The sequence below is a fragment of the Oratosquilla oratoria genome, chromosome 26 (genome assembly GCF_046742065.1).
Source record: "Oratosquilla oratoria isolate Oo_2021 chromosome 26, ASM4674206v1, whole genome shotgun sequence".
Lineage (NCBI taxonomy): Eukaryota > Metazoa > Arthropoda > Malacostraca > Stomatopoda > Squillidae > Oratosquilla > Oratosquilla oratoria.
The window spans coordinates 32,399,243-32,425,253 of NC_134802.1; the positions used below are offsets into that span (position 1 = coordinate 32,399,243).

Here is a 26,011-nt window from a genome sequence, read left to right on the forward strand (position 1 = left end):
ATTCCTTACATGGGAGGGAAAAAATCTATCAGTATAGAGATACAACATACATATACCAAAGGCTCTTTCCCCCTTACAAGGGAGGTAGCCAAAAAAACAAAGGCATAAAATCCACTCCCACCCATTCCATTCCCACACACTCCACTCCCATCCACCTCCCTCCCTCCCTCCCATCTTGACTTCTCCTGGATGACGGGTCATCCCTCCCTGCATCTCGCCCACTGCCCTGGGTCAGAAGCAGTATCACAAGACACAGCAACAGCACAAAAGAAAATATGTCCCAAACAATGTTTGTACCTGTCGATCAATAGCAGCAAACTGCCAGGACCATTTGTTGTTGTAGAGGAAGGGCCTGTGGTCGAAACGGTGGTCATCTGGAGAATAAGCCTCAGCGTGATACGATGGGGTGAGTACGGTCATCTTGTGTCTATTGAGGCTGTAGAATCGGAAGAACAATTTGACCTTGGCGGCAACCTGAAACATACGGAGGAACATAACATATATACATCACTTATAAGATACATACATATACCATGGCTTTTTCCCCCTTTCAAGGGAGGTAGCCAAAAATGAAAAGGCACAAAATCACTCCCACCCATTCCATCCCTAAAAACACTCCACACCCCTCCACCCTCTCTCCCATCTTAGCACCTCCCAGATGACGGGTCATCCCTGCACCTTGTCCACTGCCCTGGGTCAGAAGCAGTGTCGCAAGATACAGCACATCCACAGCAAGGCCGCTTCATAAATCGGCGACCCCCCCTCTCCGTCCCCCCATATAAAGGAGAAGGCGGGGAGAAATCCCTTCGGGCTGCGTCAAAATTTTGCTCACACACACTACCTCAACCCCCATCCCCCCCATCCATTCCACCTCATGCATCACAACATCTTCCATATACAACCATTCTCCATTCACCTCTGTCTTCTGTCCTCTCCCGTCCTTCCTCAACAGACATTCCCCTCTTCCCCAAAGCCCCCTTCACCCCATCCATCCATCTCATCCTAGGGCGTCCCCTCATATTCACTCCCTCCACATCTGCCTTCCATACCTTTTTTACTAGTCTTTCTTCACTCATTCTTTCCATGTGTCCAAACCATCCTAATACTCGTTCATCAACCCTATCTCCCAACTCCCTTTCCACTCCTGTTCTCCTCCTCACCTCCTCATTCCTCACTCTATCCAGCCTAGTAACCCCCATCATACTTCTCAGACACTTAATCTCAAACACATTCAAGCTCCTTCTCTCTTCTTCTCTTATGTTCCATGTTTCTGCTCCATACAGTGCTGTTGGCACAATCACTCCTTCATACAGTCTCCTCTTCGCATCCATTCCCAAATTTCTATTCCTCATTACACTTTTCAATCCACCAAGGCATTTACTCGCTTCTCTCAATCTACATTCTACCTCCACCTTTACTCCACCTTTTCCTGCCACATTTGCACCCAAGTATCTAAAACTATCCACTTCCTCCAGTTGCTCTCCCTTAATGCTCACTTCCAGATTACTGCCACTTTCACCCCTTGTACATCTCATCACCTTACTTTTACCCACATTTATCTTCAGCTTTCTTCTATCACACACTCTCCCAAACTCTGTCACCAACTTCCTCAATCCCTCCTCTGATCCTGCCACAAGCACAGTGTCGTCCGCAAACAACAACTGGCTCACCTCTCACTTTTCTCCATTTTCTTTAACCATCTCCAATCCCTGACCCACTACCCTTGCATTTACCTCTCGCACTACCCCATCCATGAATAAGTTGAACAGCCAGGGTGACATAACGCATCTTTGACGAAGTCCCACCTTTACTTCAAACCACTCACTCTCTCCATTTCTAATCCTGACACAAGCTCTACTACTCTCATAAAAACTCTTGACAGCTCCCAAAAGCTTTCCTCCTATCCCATATATCCGCATAACCTCCCACAGTGCCTTTCTGTCTACCCTGTCGTAAGCCTTTTCCAGATCCATAAAAGCCCAAAAAACATCCTTCCCCTTTCCTATAGTTTTCTCACAAATCTGTCATACCACAAAAATCTGATCTACACACCCTCTACCTGTCCTAAATCCACACTGTTCCTCACCAATTACTCCCTCTGTTCCTCTCCTAATCCTCTCAATCAAGATCCTCCCATAAGCCTTCCCAACTACACTTAACAAGCTAATCCCTCTGAAACTACTACATTCACACTTGGCATAATGTATATCCTGAATCACTGTGTACAATAAAACATCATGTACCTGCCTTTGTTTTACCTAGATTTTGGAATAACTGGGCACCACTAGTCATAATAATTAGAAATGTACTTCAGATGAAAATAATCATTTCAGGTTGCAAAAAGACCACCACATAAATATCAGTTAAGTTTCTCATTGCTATTGGGCCTAGGCGTTTTAGGTGGATGATCTTGTCAATGCCTTCTGTATGGGAGTTTACTGATTTCCTTATTGCCTCTTCTACATCTTTGCTGGTGAAAGGAAGGGTGGTACCTGTATCTGGTTTGATTTTCCTAATTCACTTGATTATTTTCTATTCACTGGAGTTGTAGGTTTGTAACTTGCTTTGGAAAAGTGCATGTTTTATGTCCTGCAAGGTGGACAGTGAAGCTGTCCATCTTCAAGAATCCATCAGCCTCCATCAGGAGGTGCAGTACTCTAGGGATGACACTCACGTCTGTGGACTGGGCCCAAGACTTCTATCAGTTTCAACTGTATTTCTTTCACTTTTTTTTCTCTCACATGGAGAACTGACCACCAGCAACTGCTCCCCTCCCCCTTCCACTTTCAGCCAGTGATACAGAAACAGTCCCACACAAATACAACACAGAGAGACTTGTGGGGGTGACCGAGGACTGCTGTCAGCCATTGTTGGGCTGCAAGTTTTCCACTTAGTGAAACCTGAGCCAACAATTAATCAACTCCAGTGCAACTTTAAAATTTCAAACCTACCTCAGCTGGAGTAAATGATGAGGACCACAGATGAATCAGTTTGCAGAACATGGAGTATGGCCCACATCCATCTATTTTGCGTAATTTTCCGTACATTGCCAACTCATTGTATGATATACCCATGTCTACCTCATCAGTCTGGGACAGACTTCCTTCTACCAATGGTTCGAGTTCAGACGTGGGTGGGGAGCCATGGATTGCGGAGAGGATTGGTAGATTTAGTCTGTAAGATTGATGGGATTATAAAAATGTCAAAGTCCTCTCTTTCTCTATAAACAAAAAACAAACATTTTCAATATGATGGGTTATATAAGAAATTCTATGCAAATTACTTTTATTCACATTAGGCAATCATCATAATGATGAAGTTAAGGTAATTTAAATTAACGCTTTCAACCTGGTTGTTACATTTGTTCTGACAAAATTTATCTGACAATTCATCTGGAGAGATGATATCAATGATAATTTCTTAAACTCCTTCAACCTGGGAAAACATTAATAATTATAAGCAGGCATATGTAACATACAAAAATCTTAAGCCCCATTATAAGGGGTGTGGCCAAGTCAAAACCTATCTATTCTGACTACATGTGTATTTACATACTTGTATTTCTATACCTTTTTCTTTTTGGTTACTCCCCAAGTAGGGGGAAAAAGCCTTTGGTATATGTATGTATGTATTATATGGGAAGGGAGCTATGCTCGTGGTGAACCCGTCTTTGTATCTCTCAGCATCAAGTTTTTTTCTTAAAATCTTGAAGTGTGTTTGCACACACTGTTTCTTTGTCCAATTTGTTCCAAGTATCTATCACTCTGTGTGGGAAGCTATTTTTTTCAGATCTCTTCTGTAAGCATCTTTTTTTATTTTTATTTTTTGTGTCCTCCCATTTCAATAAGTCATTCTTACCTAAGATTTCCATTCCCTTCATAATTGTATAGATAGTAAGTCTCCTCTTTCCCTTCTTTGTTCCAAAGTTGGTAATTCTAATTTGGACAAATACAATGAGAAGGAATCCATAATCCCTTCATTCCATCCCATTTAAGTACATGTACACAAACATGGGGATGGTACATGTGTGCTACCATCACATGGTACTTGTGAAAAAATAAAGGGGAGGCTTAACCTCTTCGATACTAGTCAAGTTCTCACATGCAGCATTGGATGCCTGAGGTGATTGATGCATTATAATGCTCATTATAAAATATAAAGACACTGCTGTATTACCCATTCTCTTTTACTGAGTAATAATACATACATACATACATATACAAAGGCTTTTCCCCCTTACAAGGGAGGTAGCCAAAAAGAAAAAGGCACAAAACCCCTCCCACCCATTCCATCCCTGAAATACACTCCACTCCCCTCCAACCCCCCTCTTATCTTAGCACCTCCTGGATGATGGGTCATCCCTGCACCTTGTCCGTCCACTGCCCTGGGTCAGAGGCAGTGTTGCAAGACACAGCACATCCACAGCAAGGCCGCTTCATTAAATTGGCGACCCCCCTCTCCGTCCCCCCATGCATAAAAGAAGATGGGGAGAAATCCCTTCGGGCTGCGGCAAATTTTGCTCACACATACTATCTCAACCCCCATCTCCCCGCCCATTCCACCTCATGCATCACATCATCCATATACAACCATTTTCCATTCACCCCTGTCTTCTGTCTTCTCCTATCCTTCCTCAACAGACATTCCCCTCTTCCCCAAAGCCCCCTTCAGCCCATCCATCCACCTCATCCTAGGACGTCCCATCATGTTCACTTCCTCCACACGTCTTCCATACCTCTTTTACTTGTCTTTCTTCACTCATTCTTTCCATGTGTCCAAACCATCCCAATACTCTTTCATCAACCCTATTTCCCAACTCCCTTTCCACCCCTATTCTCCTCCTCACCTCCTCATTTCTCACTCTATCCAGCCTAGTAATCCCTATCATACTTCTCAGACACCTCATCTCAAACACATTCAAACTCCTTCTCTCTTTAGAAGATGAGTGCTGGTAGAAGATGTGTAGCCTCAAGCAGGATTGTTGGCTGATGTAAGTCCTCTGTACTCCCCTGTTTGTATGTAATCTGATTAACTCAGCTAGTAAATCATATAGATGATGTGTGAAGTCTATGGCAGTGATGTGGGAAGCCTAGGCAGTGAATCTCTTGGTAATTATTTCTCTTTTACCCCTGTTAAAAAAGATTACAAACCTAAAAATGATGTTAGAATTTATTAATTAATTATATGTCCTTGGTTATAATCATCTTGTTAAACATATTAACTTTGATGATTAGTGTTAAATGTTATTTGTGCATTTCAGTTTTCTTGATTTTCATACATACATACATATACCAAGGCTTTTTCCCCCTTCCAAGGGAGGTAGCCAAAAAGGGAAAGGCATAAAAACACTCCCACCCATTTCATCCCTATATACACTCCACACCCCTCCCACCCTCCCTCTCATCTGAGCACCTCCTGGATGACGGGTCATCCCTGCACCCTGCCCACCGCCCTGGGTCAGAAGCAGTGTCGCAAGACACAGCACATCCACAGCAAGGCCGCTTCATTTAATCGGTGACCCCCCCTCTCCGTCCCCCCTTGCATATAAGGAGAGGACGGGGAGAAATCCCTTCGGGCTGCGTCAAAATTTACTCACACATACTACCCCCCCCACCCATTCCTCCTCATGCAATCACAACATCATCCATATACAACCATTCTCCACTCACCTCTGTCTTCCGTCCTCTCCCTTCCTTCCTCAACAGACATTCCCCTCTTCCCCAAAGCCCCCTTCACCCCATCCATCCACATCATCCTAGAACGTCTCCTCATGTTCACTCCCTCCACATCTGCCTTCCATACCTCTTTTATTAGTCTTTCTTCACTCATTCTTTCCATGTGTCCAAACCATCCTAATATTCTTTCATCAACCCTATCTCCCAAATCCTTTTTCACCCCTGTTCTCCTCCTCACCTCCTCATTTCTCACTCTATCCAGCCTAGTAACCCCCACCATACTTCTCAGACACCTCATCTCAAACACATTCAAACTCCTTCTCTCTTCTTCTCTTATGTTCCACGTTTCTGCCCCATACAGTGCTGTTGGCACAATCACTCCTTCATACAGTCTCCTCTTCGCATCCATTCCCAAATGTCTATTCCTCATTACACTCTTTAATCCACCAAGGCATTTACTCGCTTCTCTCAATCTACATTCTACCTCCACCTTCACTCCACCTTTTCCTGCTACACTTGCACCCAAGTATCTAAAACTATCCACTTCCTCCAGTCGCTCTCCCTTAATGTTCACTTCCAGTCTACTGCCACTTTCACCCCTTGTACATCTCATCACCTTACTTTTATCCACATTTATCTTTAGCTTTCTTCTATCACATACTCTCCCAAACTCTGCCACCAGCTTCCTCAATCCCTCCTCTGACCCTGCCAAAAGCGCAGTGTCGTCTGCAAACAACAGCTGGCTCACCTCCCACTTTTCTCCATTGATTTTCATGATACTTGATTTTCATGATACTGCTAAATCAGGTGGTGGCCTTCTCACTGATACTGAGAAATATCCCAAAGACATGGGGTGTTTGGAATCATACATCCAAATCTTAGAACTTCTCCTATATATTACAAGTCAGAAGTGTTAGTGAGATTCGTAACAATGTATATATATATATTTATCACTATGACTGGTTCACAAAGGGTGTTAGTACAAACAATTTATACAGTCAGAAGCCTACACAGTGATTTGAGTCATATCATCTGTTAAAAAGCTCATTTACACCACTGGTTCTAAGTCACTACCTTAGGAATGAAGGTTTCCCTCCTTTTCCATGCTACATGGGTCAAATGCACTCCAATGAGGCACATCTTATCTTCTGCAGGTTCTCCATGTTCTGATCAGGACCCCAAAGAGTAGCTCTTTTCTTGTATTAGGTAACTGTCTCAGATGGTGGGGGCAGCCCTTAGAGTGCTGCCATTCCTTCACAATCACTCTCTACATATTCCCATGTCTTGCATTCTCTCTCCCCTGTTCTATGGATGTCACATGCATCCAAAGCTCTTTTTACACCATCTACCCATCCTCTCAGGCTTACTTCATCTATTTCTACTTTCCACAATTTTTTCATTAGTGGTGGAAGGAGTGAATATGAGGGGGCGCCCTAGGATGAGATGGATGGATGGGGTATAAGGGACATTACAAAAGAGAGGAATGTCTGTTGAGGAAGGACGGGAGAGGACACAAGATAGGGGTGAATGGAGAAGGGTTGTGTATGTGGAAGGCAGAGGTGGAAGGAGTGAATATGAGGGGGCATCCTAGGATGAGATGGATGGATGGGGTAAAAGGGACATTACGAAAGAGATGAATGTTTGTTGAGGAAGGACGGGAGAGGACAGAAGATAGGGATGAATGGAGAAGGGTTGTGTATGGATGTTGCTGTGATGCGTGAGGGGGAGTGGGTGGGGGATGGGGGGTGAGGAAGTATGTATGAAAAATAAATTTACGCAGCCCAAAGGGATTTCTCCCCATCTTCTCCTTTTCTGTATGAGGGGACGGAGGGGGGGAGGGGGGGTTGTCGCCGAATTAATGAAGCGGCATTGCTGTGGATGTGCTGTGTCTTGCGACACTGCTTTTGACCCAGGGCAGTGGACAGGATCCAGGGATGACCCGTCATCCAGGAGGTGCCAAGATGAGAGGGAGGGAGGAGGGTGGAGGGGAGTGGAGTATGTAGGGGATGGAAAGGGTGGGAGTGGTTTCTATGCCTTTTTCTTTTTGGCTACCTCCCGTGTAAGGGGGAAAAAAGCCTTTGGTATATGTATGTATGTTCTTCATTCATTCTTTCTATATATCCAACTCAACTCAAAATTTTTGGGTTGATCCGATGTAATGGCTTTCTAATATCTGGTCTCTGCTTCATCTCTGCACTTCTCACTCCATCCATTCTTGAAGGGACCAATGGTAAGTACCCACATAATGTGCTCCTGCAAGCTGCCCATTTTCAAAACTCATCAACCTCTTGCCCAGGGCAGTGGGCGAGATGCAGGGATGACCTATCCAGGAGGAGCCAAGATAAGGAGGGAAGGGGGTGGATGGGAGTGGAGTATGTGGGGATGGAATGGGTGGGAGTGGTTTTTATGCCTTTGTTTTTTTGGCTACCTTCCTTATAATGGGGAAAACCCTTTGGTATATGTATGTATGTATCAATCCCTCATGTCCACTGGGAGGTGCAGCCCCAAGGGGCTGACACTTGGTCTCCAAACTGGCCCTAAGACAACTCAGATTCACCTGTATTTCTTACTCCTTTCCACACATGGAAAGCCAACTATTGGTAATTGCTCCCCTCCTATCACTTTCAGAAAGTGATTTACTCAAGTGTATAATATCAACAAGAACTGTTGAGTGTGATTTATAGGACAATGTAGGTATCAGTCACTTTTGAAAAAACTTTACTTCTGAGAAATGTAATCAATATTACTGACCTATCCTTTGCAAGCCACAAGAACTTTTTCAGATCTGACTTTGAAAATCCACCAATAGGATTGATATCTGCTGAGCTGCAGTCATACTTGGTCAAGTAACCTCTTAATGCTTCATCTACATTGGTTGATCCAAGGACCAACAGTCCTCCCGGTCGTCCTCGCACCCACAGAAGTAACTGTTGAAATAATGTAAATATTAATCACTTTGCATCCTCTGTTCTCTTTTGTAAAATTTTGGTCTTAAGACATTGAGCCACAGATAATAAGTTGTTCAATAAATTACATATTGAGCCACAGATAATAAGTTGTTCAATAAACCACTCTAAGGAGAAAATCTGTTGTTTTCTGATTTGTGTAAATGTTTCTCAGTGAAAGATAATGTGTTCTGTGTCTTTTGTGTGGTGTCTGCATCTGTGATCTTAATGTTTGTTTGAAAGCCAAATTTGTGATGATGTGATCTTGGTGCTGGGTGGTGAGCTAAATAAAGATGGCTTGGTGTGACTCATGTACATCTTGGCTGTTTTTTTTTTCACATTCAAGTTTATATCTTACAATATTTGAGTGGTTTTATGCCTTTTCCCTTTTGGCTACCTCCCTTGTCAGGGGGAAAAAGCCTTGGTATATGTATGTATGTATTACTGTTTGGCCGTCTTGAACTAGAAATGCTGTGTCCTACTGGTGTGGGGTTTCTTTGCCAACTGGGAAAGGAAGAGGACCTGAAGAATATTAGAACTTCTCACCGTGTCTGACACTGACCTGTTGCAAGGGGACACACCAACCCCACTTCCATACGGAAGTGTAACCCCATAAGGTCCTAATCTGGCCCTGAAACTCTATTTGCTTTATTATTACTCTTACTCTTTTGTCTTACTGATTACCTTCCTGTGTTCCTCCATGTCATTTTTGGAGGGTTTTTTATCAATCCATCTATGGATAAAACCCTTACAAGCCCATGAAAAATAGTAATTATGAATGTATAAGTATTACTTACTTGAGCAAATAGGTATGCAACATTGTCTTACAGATTACCTTCCTGTGTTCCTCCATGTCATTTTTGGGAGGGTTTTATAAATCCATCTATGGATAAAACCCTTGTAAGCCCATGAAAAATAGTAATTATGAATGTACAAGTATTACTTACCTGAGCAAATAGGTATGCAACAACCATACGGAGTCTGGCCTGTACATTCTGAAGGGCTAGATTCTCTCTTGGGGTTCCACCACGTAAACGGAACTTAGGAATAAACCCCGTTGCAGTACTGAAGATCCCAAGCAATGTTGACACTCCTTTGTCAATGTCTAACTGAACATTATAGCTGCAACAGAGAACAAAACATGAGAGGTGTCACTAAGTTCCTTAAATTATTAACTCCAAAAATCTTATGCTGTTATTAATAGATGGGGTTTCATCAGTAAAAAATAATGATACTCATCCTGTACTTCTTAATATGTCACATTTTTTGGGGGGTTATGAAAACAAGATCATTCATACTTCACGTATTTCTAAACTCAACCACGTGAATCTACCTTCCAATCTGCTCAGCAAGAATTTTAGCAAAGTTCTTTTTTTCCTGTGATGAATTCTCTGTTGCCATGTAGACAGTGTGGAACAAGCGGCCACACAGTTCTCTTGGGTCTCTTGGTACATAGTCCCCTTGTGAAACTATGCGTCGTACATCCTCAAGAACCTGTCATAAGACATATGAATTATTAACTTTAAGTATGTTCCACAAACTGAAATTTTTTCATTTCTATCTACGGTACCTCTCATTAACGGACGTTAATTAGCTGTGTTTGCATTGTTTTTGCTGTGTTTTTGGTGTTTTGGAGTGGTTTTTGGGTGGCGGCATAGTGATAGCACAGCACTAAACAACAGCACCAAAAACACAGCAAAAGCACCGCAAACACAGCTAATTAGCATCTGTTAATGAGAGGTAGTACTGTATATACTGAGGGCTTCTTCCCTCTTATAAGGGAGGTAACCAAGTCAAAGGCATGTACCCACTCCCATCCACCTCCACCACTAGCATATATACATATACCAAAGGCTTTTTTCCCCCTTATAAGGAAGGTAGCCAAAAAACAAAGGCATAAAATCCACTCCCACCCATTCAATCCCCACATACTCCACTCCCATCCCTCTACCACCACTAGCAATTATCAATAATAATACATGTTGTCTCAACTTTCATTGACTAGGAGTCCACAGCTCAAGTGACTGGTAACAGTCTCTGGGACCTCCCATAAATCTTCCAAAGATGAAACATTGGAATTGTCTGTGTCGTGTTGATGTGGAACCATTTATGTGTCACTAGCTTATTATGATAAAAGAGGGAACCAGTTTCCATCTGACAGATCCCTTTATGTAACAAGGTGAAGAAAATACAGCTGAAGATGGTAGAGAGCTCTTGGATATGTCCAGAGGATGAGAGAACTATCCAATTAGATGGTAGTTTTTCTGTACATGCTAGTATAGGAATTACAATATCAACGTAAACATCAAAACTTCCATAACCATGACAAGGACTATAGCAGAACTGGGCATGTTCCTTGGAGCATTTCTAGGTGTCTCTCGGTGTCGTGACTATATATGTGTCAGTCAGGACACGGGGGACGCACCAAGGAATGCACCCAGTTCTAGACTATAGTAATAAGCATTCTTGTTGCATTTACATTATCCTCAAGTTATTCTGAATATGATAAATCATACCTGACTCTCTCCATTAGCCACGGCATTTACAATCATGTTGCACATGGAATAGACAATGATGGCTGTAGATGATGAGTCAACTCCACCCGAGAGAGGTAGCAGGTAGCCCCCTTGCCCGGACCTTCGTAAATAATCCCACAGCCAGCAAGCTGGACCCTTCAGGATCTCCTCTTCAGGTCTTGGATAAGTGACTTGAATGGGAAGGCATGAGGGAAGAAAGATGTCTTCCTCTTTTGAAAGAGCAAAGTTAATCTGAAAAAAGAAGGAAAAAATAATAAGCTTGGTAATAACAATGAAGTCTTTTAAGCATGCCATTATTAATCTATTGCCCTTAGTCTCTCTTGAAAGAGATCCAGAGAACCCCAGGTATCAGGCAACAAGTGACCCATTAATCAATTAACTGTTGGCTATTGTCTATAATATGCAACTTAAAGCTCCACAGCAACTGATAAAGCTCCTTGGCCCTTCCCATACATCTCTCCAGGAAAAGAAATGAGAAGAGGGGTAAAACTTGTGACAGTTGAAAACCTGGCAACCTGTCTGGCCTGCAGTGATTTCTCTCATGTATTGCAAATGGGAGAGATGCAGGGATGACTCGTCATCCAGGAGGTGCCAAGATAAGAGGGAGGGAAGGGGGTGGATGGGAGTGGAGTATGTCAGAGGTGGAATGGGTGGGAGTGGATTTATGCCTTTGTTTTTAGGCTACCTCCCTTGTAAGGGGGAAAAAAGCTTTTGGTATATGTATGTATTGGAAATGGGCCATATAAACAACTGAATCCTGCACCTGTTCAAAAGTAACTACATTATATGCTCTACCATAAGCTACTGCTGATACATGAAAACTAGTTCTAGCCTCCCCTCCTACTGCGAGTATTATCTTGACAAATGTAGAAATAGTAAAGTTTATTTGCACAAGAAAAATACTATTCTATAATATATACCAAAGGCTTTTTTCCTCCTTACCAGAGAAGTAGGAATCTCAAAAGGCAATGTAAGAGGCTGGTAGATAAAGGTGGACAAGTAGGTGGACAGAGAGGTAAGTGGCGAGAATTTAGCTTTTACGAGTTAGATATTTAGTAAACACAAGCAGGGAATGAGTTGCATAATCTTGCTCACAGTCTTAAAGTTTATAAACAACCGCTAGGGTACAGACTTTAATGCTGATGTGACAATATGTTAACGAAGCCATTCTGCTTCAATGTTGAGACTGCTTGTGTAAGCAGTATTGTTTATGACATTGTAACAGTCTTTCTGATTGGAGAAGGGTGGAGGAGGAGACAAGAATTATTGGTACATGGGAGAAAAGTCACGCACTTGGGGAAGGCACTTATTTGTAACAATCAAGATTATTGGATGAATTAAGCAGTGACGTCGGAACAGAGGTGGCTTAGTGAGTGGATTGGGGATCCCAGGCAGGAGTCCTCTGGTGTACCTAAGGCAATAACGTTAGAGAAATAGTGAAGAAAAGAAGAAAAACCATACCTCCGTTTAATTCACTCCGTCAAGAGACATTACTTGCTACAGAAGATTTGGTGAAGGAAAGTGAAGGAAAAAATACAAAATAATATATGGGAACAGTAAACAGAATTAAACCAGTAATTAAGAAGAGACGGAAACTGATAGTGATGGGGTTGACAGGCAATATACCCACTCCTGCCCCTTCCACTACCATCCACCACCCTTTCCTCCATTATATCTTAGCTCCTCATGGATGATGGATCATCCCTGAATCCTGCTCACTGCCCTGGGTTAGAAGCAATGCAGCAAAACAGAGCACATCCACAGCAAGGCCATCTCACTTAACTGGTGACCCCTTCTTTCTGTCCCCTTATGCAGAAAAAGAGAATAATGGGAGAAGTCCCTCTGGGCTGCGTCAAAATATCATTCACACATATCCATTCCCTATCCCCCACATCCCTCAACCTTCTTTGCATCACAGTCATATATAAACTTCCATTCTCCACTCAAGAAAAGGTCAAGAAATATACACATATATAAAAAAGTAATTCAAGTCAGTCAAGAAAAATATGCATATATAAAAAAGAAAAAAATGATCAAAAATTAAGAATGTTGTTAAGGACTTGTACTACTCTTTACATGTTGTCTATGATACTTGCATCTCATTTTGACCTACCTTTACACGAGGATAAGCCTCACTTTGAGCACCATGAAGCGTCCGACTTCTGATACTTGTCCGATACTTGCGGATGTCTTCAAGGTCAATGGTGGCAGTGATGACCTCCACTTCACTTAAATTGTATAGGATGGTTTGTGCCACTATGTCTCCATTTAAAGAAATTATTGAATGGCCAGGGAAGTAAGTTCTTTCTCCTATAGAAAGAGAGAAATCATTGAACAACTTTCTCATTAACACTACTGTTACATAATATCATAACTATTCAATATTACCACAATAATCAACACACACATTTTTCTGAAACATTAATTTAAGCATTTTTTCCAGCCTTGCATTATCTAGAATTGCACATACTCATTAAATTCAGGTTTTGGTAGTCACACAAAGTGGGATCTTGTTTATCTGCAACTCATGGCAGGGTAAAACCAATCAATCTAATACCATAGGCTTCTTCCCCCTTATAAGAGGGATAGCACCCACTCCCACATATTCCACTCCAATCCACTATCCATGTTACCCTCTCATCTTAGCTCCTCATGGATAAGGGGTCATCCCTGTCTCCTGCCCACTGCCTGGATCAGAAGCAGTGCAGCAAAACACAGTGCATCCACAGCAAATCCACTTCACTTAATTGGCAATTCTCCCTCTCCATCCCCTCATGTAGAAATTATAGAAGATGGGGAGAAATCCCTTTGGGCTGCATCATAGTATCATCCATACACAACCTTTCTCCACTTACCTTTATCCACTATCTTCTCCTTTCCTTGTTCAACAGTCATTCTCCTCTTACTCAAAGCTCCTTTCACATCCATCCATCCATCTCATCCTCAGTCATCCCCTCAAGTTCACTCCATCCACCTCTGCTTTCCACACCTATTTTTTTCTTTACTCATTCTTTTCACGTGTCCAAACCATCCCAATACCCTTTCATCAGCTCTTTCTGCCATCTCCTTTTCTATCTCCCATTCTCCTCCTCACCTCCTTTGTAACCCTTATCATATTTCTCAGACAATTTATCTCTACCACATTTAAACTTCTTTCTGCCTCACTCAAACTCCATGTCTCTGCCCCCATATAGTATTGTCAGTATAATCACTCCTTCATATAATATTCTTTACATCCATTCTCAGATGCCTATTTCTCAGGACAATTTTATATATATATATATATATAATTATATATATACCTAGTTTACCTAGTTGTATTTTGCAGGAAGGGGAGCTATGCTCGTGGTGTCCCACCATTGTATCTTGCAGTGTCTAGTTTGCTTTTAAACTCATGAATGGTTATTGTGCATACTATTTCATTATCCAGTTTGTTCCAAGTGTCCAAAACTCTATGTGGAAAACTGTTTTTCTTCAGTTCTCTTCTATAGCTATGTCCTCTTGTGTTTTTCTTGTCCCAGTTAAGTAAGTCCTCTCTATCAAGTATCTCTGTGCCTTTCATGATTCTGTAGATGGTCAATAGGTCAACTCTCTCTCTTCTTTGCTCCAGTGTCGGTAACTCCAGTTTAGCCAATCTCTCCTCGTATGATAGGTTTGCAAGTGCAGGTGCCATTTTTGTAGCTGCTCTTTGGATTCTTTCTATTTTCTTTATATTCTTTTTGGTACTGGGGGACCACAATGTCACCGCATACTCTAGTCTAGGCCTTATCAATGTAACCAATATTTTCTTTATCATGTCTTCGTCCAAGTATGCAAATGTCACTTTTATTGATCTTAGCAAGTTGTAAGTCTCCCCAACAATTTTGTTAATCAGTTTATCATAGGACAAGTCGTTTGTGATAATTACTCCCAAATCTTTTTCAGATCCTACTTTCTTTACTTCCTTGGTTCCAATTGTATATTTTCCTGATATTCTGTTTTTGCTTTTTCCAAACTCCATTATGCTACACTTCTTAGTATTAAAGTCCACTTCCCATTTCTGACTCCAGTTCCATACCCTATTCAGGTCTTCTTGCAGTGCTTCACAGTCCTTATCAGTTTCAACTTTCCTTAACAGTTTGGCGTCATCAGTAAAGAAGTTCATGTAACAGTTCATGTCCTCGTCCATGTCATTCATATAGATAGCAAACATTATTGGTGCCAGTACAGATCCTTGCTCCACTGATGACCTCTTTCCAATCAGAATATTTTTCTCTGAGCACTACTCTCATCTTTCTACCAGTCAGGAAGTCCTCCATCCATTTTAGTAGGTTCCCTTGTATTCCTCCTATGTGTTCCGTTTTTTTTAGTAATTTTCTGTGTGGTACTTTGTCAAAGTGTGTGTGTGTATATTCACCTAGTTGTATTTCACGGGAAGAGAGCTATGCTTGTAGTGACCTGCTTTTGTATCTTTCAGCATCCAGTTAGATCTTAAATTTTAGTATAGTTTTTGCACTCACTGTTTCCTCATTCAATTTATTCCAGATATCCACACTCTGTGTGGGAAGCTATTATTTTTCAGATCTCTTCTATAACTATCCTTTTTACGTTTCTTTTCATGTCCTCTTGTTTTTCTTTTATCCCAATTTACGAAAAAGGCTTACGACAGGGTAGACAGAAAGGCACTGTGGGAGGTTATGCGGATATACGGGAGAGTAGTAGAGCTTGTGTCAGGATTAGAAATGGAGAGAGTGAGTGGTTTGAGGTAAAGGTGGGACTTCGTCAAGGATGCGTTATGTCACCCTGGCTGTTCAACTTATACATGGATGGGGTCGTGTGAGAGGTAAATGCAAGGGTAGTGGGTCAGGGATTGGAGATGGTTAAAGAAAATGGAGAAAAGTGGGAGGTGAGCCAGCTGTTGTTTGCAGACGACACTGCGCTTGTGGCAGGATCGGAGGAGGGATTGAGGAAGTTGGTGACAGAGTTTGGGAAAGTGTGTGATAGAAGAAAGCTGAAGATAAATGTGGGTAAAAGTAAGGTAATGAGATGTACAAGGGGTGAAAGTGGCAGTAATCTGGAAGTGAGCATAAAGGGAGAGCAACTGGAGGAAGTGGATAGTTTTAGATACTTGGGTGCAAATGTGGCAGGAAAAGATGGAGTAAAGGTGGAGGTAGAATGTAGATTGAGAGAAGCGAGTAAATGCCTTGGTGGATTAAAAAGTGTAATGAGGAGTAGAAATTTGGGAATGGATGCTAAGAGGAGACTGTATGAAGGAGTGGTTGTGCCAACAGCACTGTATGGAGCAGAAACATGGAACATAAGAGAGGAAGAGAGAAGGAGCTTGAATGTATTTGAGATAAAGTGTCTGAGAAGTATGATGGGGGTTACTAGGCTAGATAGAGTGAGAAATGAGGAGGTGAGGAGGAGAACAGGGGTGGAAAGGGAGTTGGGAGATAGGGTTGATGAAAGAGTATTAGGATGGTTTGGAAACATGGAAAGAATGAGTGAAGAAAGACTAGTAAAGGAGGTATGGATGGCAGATGTGGAGGGAGTGAACATGAGGGGACGTACTAGGATGAGATGGATGGATGGGGTGAAGGGGGCTTTGGGGAAGAGGGGAATGTCTGTTGAGGAAGGACGGGAGAGGACAGAAGATAGGGGTGAATGGAGAATGGTTGTATATGGAAGATGTTGTGATGCATGAGGTGGAATGGACGGGGGGATGGGGGGTGAGGTAGTGTGTGTGAGCTAAATTTTGACGCAGCCCGAAGGGATTTCTCCCCGTCCTCTCCTTTATATGGGGGGACGGAGAGGGGGAGGTTGCCGATTTAATGAAGCAGCCTTGCTGTGGATGTGCTGTGTCTTGCGACACTGCTTCTGACCCAGGGCAGTGGACAGGGTGCAGGGATGACCCGTCATCTAGGAGGTGCTAAGATGGGAGGGAGGGTGGAGGGGTGTGGAGTGTTTTCAGGGATGGAATGGGTGGGAATGATTTTATGCCTTTTCCTTTTTGGCTACCTCCCTAGTAAGGGGGAAAAAGCCTTGGTATATGTATGTATGTATGTAATAAATCATCTCTATCAAGGACTTCCATCCCTTTCATAATTCTGTAGATGGTTAATAGATCTCTTCTCTTCTTTGTTCCAGGGTTGGTAGTTTGAGTTTGGCCAATCTTTGTTCGTATGTCAATTTTGTTTTACCTCTCTGTTTCTAATCCAATAATTATATGCACCATGTCCTACACTGTTGGGTGGTAGTGGACCTTTCAATTTTGTCTGTACAATTCCCATTATGTCTGGTTCTTTTTCCTTCAGTTTGTTCCAGCCTGTTATTAAGTCATCTACATTTGTGTAAAACACTTTTAATTTTCAGCTACTTTCATTGTGTTTTCTGTTTCCCTTCTGTTTTTCTCTTCTATGAACCATTTCCTCACTTTCATATTCACTACTCTCCAATAGAATTTCTCTTTTTCTGACTCTGCTCTTTTCTCGTTTTTTTTTCCTTAGCTTCTAGTCTTTTTGTTTTCTCCTCCTCTCTTTCCTCTTCATTCATCTTTCTTTGTATCCATACCTGTTTATATTGATCACTGTCTGCTAGTTTCCCTGTTTTTGCTAAGATATTTTCTGCTGTTGTTTAAGACCTGAATTTAACCTTAATTGGTCTGGTCTTATCTGTATTGTATTTCCCTAGTCTATATACTTCTTCTATTTCTTTCTCTGTTTCTGGTTCATCTTCTTGAACTACTAACAACTTATTTACTTTTTCCTTTTCTTCCTTTATTCTTGCAGTCCTATTTAGATTATACTTCTCTTCCATCCCTAATATAACTAGACATTTCTTTTTATCCATTAAGTCTCTTATATTCTCTTTCTCCCTCATCACTTTAATAACTGTGTCCTTAGTTTGTTCTTTCATCTGCTGTTCCATTATACCTCTACATTCCATTTCATTGTTCTCTTGTACTTTTTTCCAACCACTTACCTCTTTTGCTATGGACTCTTTATTCTACTCTTTAATTCTTCATTCTCTTTCTTTACTTCTCTTAACTGTCTTTTTAATTCTTCTATTTCTTTAGTTAGGTTTTGATTCTCCTTCTTTAGTTCTTCCAGTTTATCAACTCTTTGAGTAATCAACTTTAATTGGTTAAACCTAACTTCCCAATTTTCATTCATTTCTTTTAGATTCTCCACTAGATTTACTAGTCGGGGGAGGTTGTCATTTCCTCCCTCATCAAATCCATGGAAATAGTTATCTTCATCTTCCATTGTGCTGCTCTTATCTATATTTCTAATTTTTACATGTTTACTAATCTCTTTGACTTCACCATTGTCGTCTGGCCGTCTGACTTCCTGGACCAAATCTTCCCCTTCCTCATTTTCTTCCATTTTCCTCAGTAATCCCTCCCCTTCTCCTTTTTCTTCACCTTTCCACTACACCATGAGCTTTCCCCTTCCCTATTAATACAACACATTGTCATTGTGATCCTTGAAATTTGTAGATATCACCGGAGTCCAAACTTCGCTGCCACCCCGACCGACATGTGTGTGTGTGTGTATTTACCTAGTTGTATTTTACAGGAAGGGGAGCTATGCTCATGTTCCGCCTTTGTATCTCAGTGTCTAGTTTGCTCTTAAATTTGTGTATGGTTTTTGCACACACTGTTGTTTCATCCAGTTTGTTCCAAGTGTCCACCACTCTGTGGAAAACGGATTTTTTTTCTGATCTCTTCTATAACTATCCTTTTTGAGTTTTTTCCATGTCCTCTTGTGTTTCTCTTGTCCCAATTTAGTAAGTCCTCTCTATCAAGTATTTCTGTGCCTTTCATGATTCTGTAGATGGTCAGTAGGTTGCCTCTCTCTCTTTTTTGTTCTAAAGTCAGTAACTTCAATTTAGCCAGTCTCTCTTCATATGACAAGTTTGAAAGAGCTGGAGCCATTTTCGTGGTTGCTCTCTGGATTCTTTCAATTTTCTTTATATTCTTTTCGGTACTGGGTGACCATAACGTTGCAGCATACTCCAGTCTAGGCCTTATTATTGAGACTAATATTTTTTTAATAATTTCTTTGTCAAAATAGGTAAATGCCACTTTTATTGATCTTAGCAAGTTATAGGATTCTCTGACAATTTTGTTTGTTTATCAGAGGATAAGTCATTTGAGATAACTACTCCCAGGTCTTTTCAGATCCTATTTCCTTTACTTCCTTAGATCCAACTGTATACGGTCCTGATATTCTTTTTTTACTTTTTCCAAGCTCCATTATGCTACATTTCTTAATGTTGAAGTTCACTTCCCACTTCTGACTCCATTTCCAAAACTTGTCTAGGTCTTTCTGTAGTGATCCACAGTCCATTTTTTCCCCCTTTCCACAACAATTTAGCATCATCTGCAAAGAAGCTCATGTAACATTCCACATCAACACCCACATCATTCATATAAATAGCGAACATTATTGGAGCCAATACAGATCCCTATGGAACTTCACTTATCACCTCCTCTCAACCTGAACACTTTTCTCTCAGCACTACTCTCATTTTTCTACCATGCAGGAAATCCCCCATCCAGTTTTATAGGTTGCCTTGTATCCCTCTTGTTTTCCAATTTTTCTAAATAATTTTTTGTGTGGTACTTTTGTGTGGTTTCTTTGTGGCTACCCCCTGTGTAGGGGGAAAAAGCCTTTGGTATATGTATGTACTTTGTCAAAGGCTTTTTGTATGTCTAGGAGAGCACAATCAGCTCATCCTTCCCTTTCTTGTATTATATTTATTAGTCTTGAGTAAGAAACAGATTAAATTTGTAGCCCATGATCTTTCCTGTCTGAATCCAAATTGTCTCAAGTTTATTATACTGCTTTCTTCCAGGTGTTTTACTCAACTATTCTTGATAATTTTCTCACAAATTTTGGCTAAAGGGCTTGTTAGGGAGACTGGTCTGTAATTAGTTGGTTCTTCTTTGTTTCCTCCTTTATACACTGGTACAATGTTGGCATTTTTCCAGTCCTTTAGTATTTTTCTTTCTTTGAGTGAGCAACTTATTATGATGTATATTTTGTCCATTAGTTCTTCCTTACATTCTTTTAGTATCCAGTTTGCAATTTTATCCAGGCTATGCGATTTCCTAACATCAAGGTGATCCATTATTTCTTTTTGTGTTATACTTATTTCCCTCATGGGGGGAGATCACACTTCATTTCCCTCATGCCAATGCTGTACTTTTTCTCTAGTGAAAACTGACCTGAAGTTATTGTTCATGACTTCGGCCATTTCTAGATCTTCTGAGTATTCTATATTTCCTTGGCATAGTTTCACCATTTCCCGTTTATTTTTAAGTTTACCATTCACATTACAGAACAGTTTCTCACTTTTGTTTTTAATCCAGTAATTGTATAACCTATGTGTATATATACAGTATACTAAAGGCCCCTTTCCCATTATTTTGAGGGGTAGGGGATGGCAGGCAAAGACAACATGCCCAAACATAAAAAAAAAGAAACAAAACTCATTCACTACCCCTCTCATCATTGCATCTTGGGAATGATGGGTCACCCTGTCCCCATAATCACTGCTTAGACCAAAAGCAGTCCTGTTGGCTCCACAGCCAGTTTATCACCATTATTTCACCACATAGCAATCATACTTAAGTTAAATTGCACACAAGGAAAATTTCCTTCATCAATCTTATCAAAAACAATTTGATAAAGAAAGTGGAAAAGTACTATGAAAAAAGAACAAGCTATTAAGAAATTCAAACAAAAAATCCCTATTGACTTTCAGCTGCCTGAAAGCCTAGATGGAAGCAAAATAATGATCAGGAAAACATTAATAAATCAAAAGGAAAAGCAATGAAAAAATAAATCTTACATTATATGAATTCAAATTTAAACATGATAATTCAAAATTAACCTCTTCACTCCGGGGCACATCGCACGTCTGGCAGCATTAGCTGCCTGCCCTGCGATGTTGCGTCATAATAATCGCATTATAAAAAATAAAGTCAGTGCTCAATTGTTAGTTCTCTTTCACCCGTGAATTTTGATAACCATAGAAAATATGATGAAGCCAGTTTAGAGAGAATGGAGGTTACGTAGGTACGACTACAATAAATATAATCAAGACGCCGACGTCGGCATCATCGTGTACCCACTTGCTCCTCATGACGCCTACGTAGGCATCACCGTATGGAAGTGGTTAAGGATATAGAGCAAGTACAGCTGATGAAAAAGAAGCAAAATTAATGCTGGTCATGCATTAAAGGTAATTGACTGATGCAACACATATTCTGTATTTTTTTTTTAACCCTTGGTGACTAAAAGGTCTCTAACTGGTTTGTTCTTTCGATGAAGTGAGATGTATGTCTAAGGGTGGTATGATATGGGTAATTCCTAAAAACACTTTATAAATATATGCACTCACCATCACATCCACGTAGATTGCCAAACAAATAGCAACCTCCACTTTTGGCAGTTGCAGATTTAACCAGATCTATGGTTACATAGCCTTTACGGATCTCTGCATAGGCACCTGAACCATTTACAGTAATTTCTACTCCATCTAAACCCATGGGAATGTGTGAGCTGGAAAAAAGTGCATGTGAGGTTACTTGATAAATGCAATTTTCTTTCCTTAGCTAAGTCATCTCATAAGTTTCACCCTGGATACTGCCAGATGATTCTATTTAGCTAAGAAAAGCCCCTGGTACTCAAATGGCTTAAAACTATCTTGTTAAATTCTTTCACTAATCAATTTGCCTTAATGATGTCAGTCCACTTTATAGAGGTACAAAATGAAAAATAAAAAAAATTAAAACTTACTGAAAAATAATTTCAAGTGTTGGCAACAACGTCCCAAACTTTTAAACTGATACAGCAATTTTTACTATGAACAATTATTATTTCAATATAAGAATAGAATATCTGTCAAAATTCTGTTACAGGAAATATATTCCAAGTGAAAATAGTCATAAAATATATGGATGTTATTTACCTTAAAGGGTTCCATAACTCTTCACAAATCTCATAACCAATGCATGTCTCAAGTGTAGAAATCACAGCATCACCAAAAGGGACAGTTGGCTGACCTGTGATTTTCGAGATCATTCGAGGTAGGAAATGTTCCTCTGTCTGACGAATCTGGTCAACAAAATACAATAGAAAATTACAATGTGCATTTGCACAATTCCACTCTAGCCCTAGATAAATTTTACAAAATTTTCTGCATCAATACAACCAATCTTATTAAGCTAAAAGTCAGCCCTTGGATGCAATAGAATCCAATACTTCCACCATTACTATTCAATCTATTCATGAACAATCTCCCAGCTCCAGGACCAGAACTAAACATTAACCCCCTTACTCCATCATGCCACAATCATGACATTTCCTATTGCTCCATCAGGCCATGATCATGGCTCAGTTTAAACTTCCCAGTTCATTAGAGTCTGATTTATTTGTTTACACAAGCCCATATCTCGTGCATCAAGAGCTACCATTGACTCACCATTTCTGCCCTCTTGAAACAATAACCAATCAGTGGCTGTTTTATAATTGTTGTTTGAGGAGAGGCAGTTTGGAGTGCCATTTCTTCGTGAGTTCGTTGAGAGTTATACTAACAGCAACTTTACAATGTTTTCAGTGTTTAAAAGTAAAAATACAATAAAATATGTGTATCTAATGATAAATAAATGTTTCATGGAATGGGTGGGAGTGGTTTTCATGCCTTCTCTTTTGGTTATCTCCCGTGTAAGGGGGAGAAAAGCCTTTGGTATATGTATTAAGGTATGTATGCTATATAATATTGCAGAAAGAACTAGTGACAGTACTTATTGTGCCTAAAAGTGAAGCGAAAAGTAGGAGTCGGTAATGATGGCACAGGAGGCAGACTCAGAGATCGTACTCGACGTTTCTTCTTCAGCTGATATAATATATGATTTTGATTGTGGTACAAGTGATGACGAGACTAACCATGACCATGAAGAAGTGAGTGATGATGATTCGGCAACAGAAACTGCTGAAAGTGATGGTGAAGATGAAAGTGATGATAGTGAAGATGATGGGAGTATGGTACCACCTGTTCCAGGGACAGGTGCATGGGTACCTGTCATTGAGGATACAGGGTTTCTCAAGTGCCATTTACAGGTGTCAGTGGGTTATGCCATAATCTTTCTAGTTCTGCATTATAATATATATAGCTTCCAGAAGATTTCCACACAATCAATTCCTCATATAATAACTGTAAGTGTAATGTTCACACTGATTTATTAGAAGTTCCAATTTTTTTTGTCAGGATTCGAACTCATTGATGTGCTTACCCATGTTCATTATAGTATCTCATATGGATATCACTGTGAAGTATACTTTTTAAGCTTTAAAAGGATATATAATTCTTTATGGTTTGTTTCAAAAGTATACAAGTTAATGATATGTTAATGAAACAAGTAAATAACTGCGCTGGCCTTTGTTGTTTACATACGTAAGCTTAGAGCGCTCTATTGTTTTTTATCATGGAGTAAGGGGGTCCATGTTCTTATATGCAGATAACCTGACAATAACAACCCAGCACAGTAAATACAAAATAGCACCAAAGAACACCCAAACCTACTTGAACAGATACTCACCTTTCTCCAGGCCGAGAACCATCGGGTTTCTCTATAGTTGCCATCATCACATAAAATCAATTTTGGTCGAATAAGCAAAATCTTCCTGCAACCAAAGTTTTACAAAGTAATTTTCAATAAATACCATACTTAAATAAATCCTTTTAAGGTCCTAATATTATTATAAAAAGGGAAACAAATGGGAGATGGATGGGGGTGGTATGGATGGGGGCACATGCATGGTTTGGCTGGCTACCTCTCCTACAAGGAGGGAGAAGCTTTTAGTATGCAAATAGAGGTAAATGGAATATTATCATAGAAAACAGATACTGAGAAATAGAAAAGCTCTACATGTAACGAAAATACATGTAGGAAAAAATTATTACTACAGTATTTACTTACCTATCTGAGAAGTATGGTAGGGGTTACTAGGCTAGATAGAGCGAGAAACGAGGAGGTAAAGTGGAGGGTGGGGGTGTGATTGAGTTGGGAGACAGGGTTGATGAAACAATATTGGGATGGTTTGGATCCTTACCCATCTGAGAAGTATGATAGGGCTTACTAGGCTGGATAGAGTAAAAAAAATGGGGAGGTGAGGAGGAGAGTGGGGGTGGAAATGGAGTTGGGAGAGGGGGTTGATGAAAGAGTATTGGGATGGTTTGGACACATGGAATGAATGAGTGAAGAAAGATTAGTAAAGGAGGTATGGAAGGCAGAGGTGGAGGGAGTGAACATGAGGGGGCAACCAAGGATGAGATGGATGGATTGGTTAAAAGAGGCGTTCAGACAGAGGGGGGTGTCTGTTGAGGAAGGATGGGAGAAGAAAGAAGATATGGGCGAGTGGAGAATGGTTGTGTATGGATGATGCTGTGATGCATGGAAGGGAATGGGTGGGTATGGGGGAGTTGGGGGGGGAGGTTATGTATGAATGATATTTTGATGCAGCCCAAAGGGATTTCTCCCTGTTCTTCTCTTTTTCTGCATGAGGGGACAGAGGGGAAGGGGCACTGATTAAATGAAGTGGCCTTGCTGTGGATGTGATGTGTCTTGCTGCATTGCTTCTGACCCAGGGCCATGGGGAAAATACAGGGATGACCAATCATTCAGGAGCCACAAAAAGAGGGAGGGAGGGAGGGAAGGGTGGTGAATGGGAGTGGAGTGGGTGGGAGTGGAATGGGTGGGAGAGGAATGTTGCCTTTTGACTTTGGCTACCTTCCTTGTATGGGGGAAAAATGCCCTTGTGTGTGTATGTACTTACCTATTGAGAAAAACTAGGCGGCAGTTGTATGTGACATTCTTATGCATGACGGGCATTCCCACATCTACGATGATGTCAACACATGATGGGTGTTGTAAAAGCTTGGCAACCACTTCCCATGAATGTAGCAATGTATCACACTCATGAAAATGATCACTACAACTATAACCTCTGTTCAAAAGAAAACACATTAAATGAAATTACATTACAAAACTCTTTTTCATTAAGAAAGACAAAATAATAATGTCATAACTGTGAGGTGGGTATGAATATTTGTTTACACTAGGACGGAAGTGCTTTTTTGACTAATAAATTCAGAACGAGTTAATGACAGTAACACACTTAGCCGGATGCACATGTCGATATGAAATAAGATATGATGGATAATTTTACACGTAACAAGGCTTTACAAATGTAAACTAGTACAGTGAGACCTCTCATTAACGGACGTTAATTAGCTGCGTTTGCGGTGTTTTTGGTGTTTTTGATGCTGTTGTTTAGTGCTGTGCAATCACTATGCCACCCAAAAACCACTCCAAATCAATGGATTATTCACATCAATGGACACCGTTACCCCCCTTTTAGTCCGTTAATGAGAGGTAGTACTGTAACTATTCTGAAACAGTATCTATATATATATATACCAAGTTTTTTCCCCCTTATAAGGGGGATAGCCAAGTTAAATTCACATACCTATTCCCATCCATTCTACTCCCATCCACCACCCTTTTCCCCCTCTCATCTTAGCTCCTCCTGGATGACAGGTCATCCCTGTATGCCACCCAATGCCCTGGGTAAGAAGCAATGTAGTAAGACAGTACATCCACAGTAAGGCCACTAAACTTAATCAGCAACCCCCCCTTCCTCCTATCCCCTCATGCAGAAAAAGAGAAGACAGGGAGCAATCTTATGTTCTTATGTTCTTCGGGCTGCATCAAAATATCATTCACACAAAACCACTCTCCCTACACCCTCCTCATCCCCTGCCCTTCCCTTCCTTGCATATCAGTATCATCTATACACAGTCA

General features: G+C 40.8%; 1 protein-coding gene across 13 annotated transcripts in view; it reads right to left on the reverse strand.

The window, feature by feature from the left end:
- LOC143039454 (glutamine-dependent NAD(+) synthetase-like) overlaps positions 1–26,011 on the reverse strand; it is a 51,447-nt gene that overhangs the window by 19,480 nt on the left and 5,956 nt on the right. For all 13 annotated transcript variants that reach the window (XM_076209543.1, XM_076209540.1, XM_076209533.1 and 10 more), the window contains 11 exons: positions 24,984–25,154; positions 23,747–23,831; positions 22,117–22,262; positions 21,547–21,707; positions 13,271–13,467; positions 11,137–11,388; positions 9,954–10,114; positions 9,568–9,742; positions 8,427–8,602; positions 2,952–3,174; positions 298–474 (listed from right to left, as the gene is read on the reverse strand). In XM_076209543.1, coding sequence (XP_076065658.1) covers positions 298–474; positions 2,952–3,174; positions 8,427–8,602; positions 9,568–9,742; positions 9,954–10,114; positions 11,137–11,388; positions 13,271–13,467; positions 21,547–21,707; positions 22,117–22,262; positions 23,747–23,831; positions 24,984–25,154 — 1,924 coding nt within the window. The remainder of the gene's footprint in view (positions 1–297; positions 475–2,951; positions 3,175–8,426; positions 8,603–9,567; positions 9,743–9,953; positions 10,115–11,136; positions 11,389–13,270; positions 13,468–21,546; positions 21,708–22,116; positions 22,263–23,746; positions 23,832–24,983; positions 25,155–26,011) is intronic.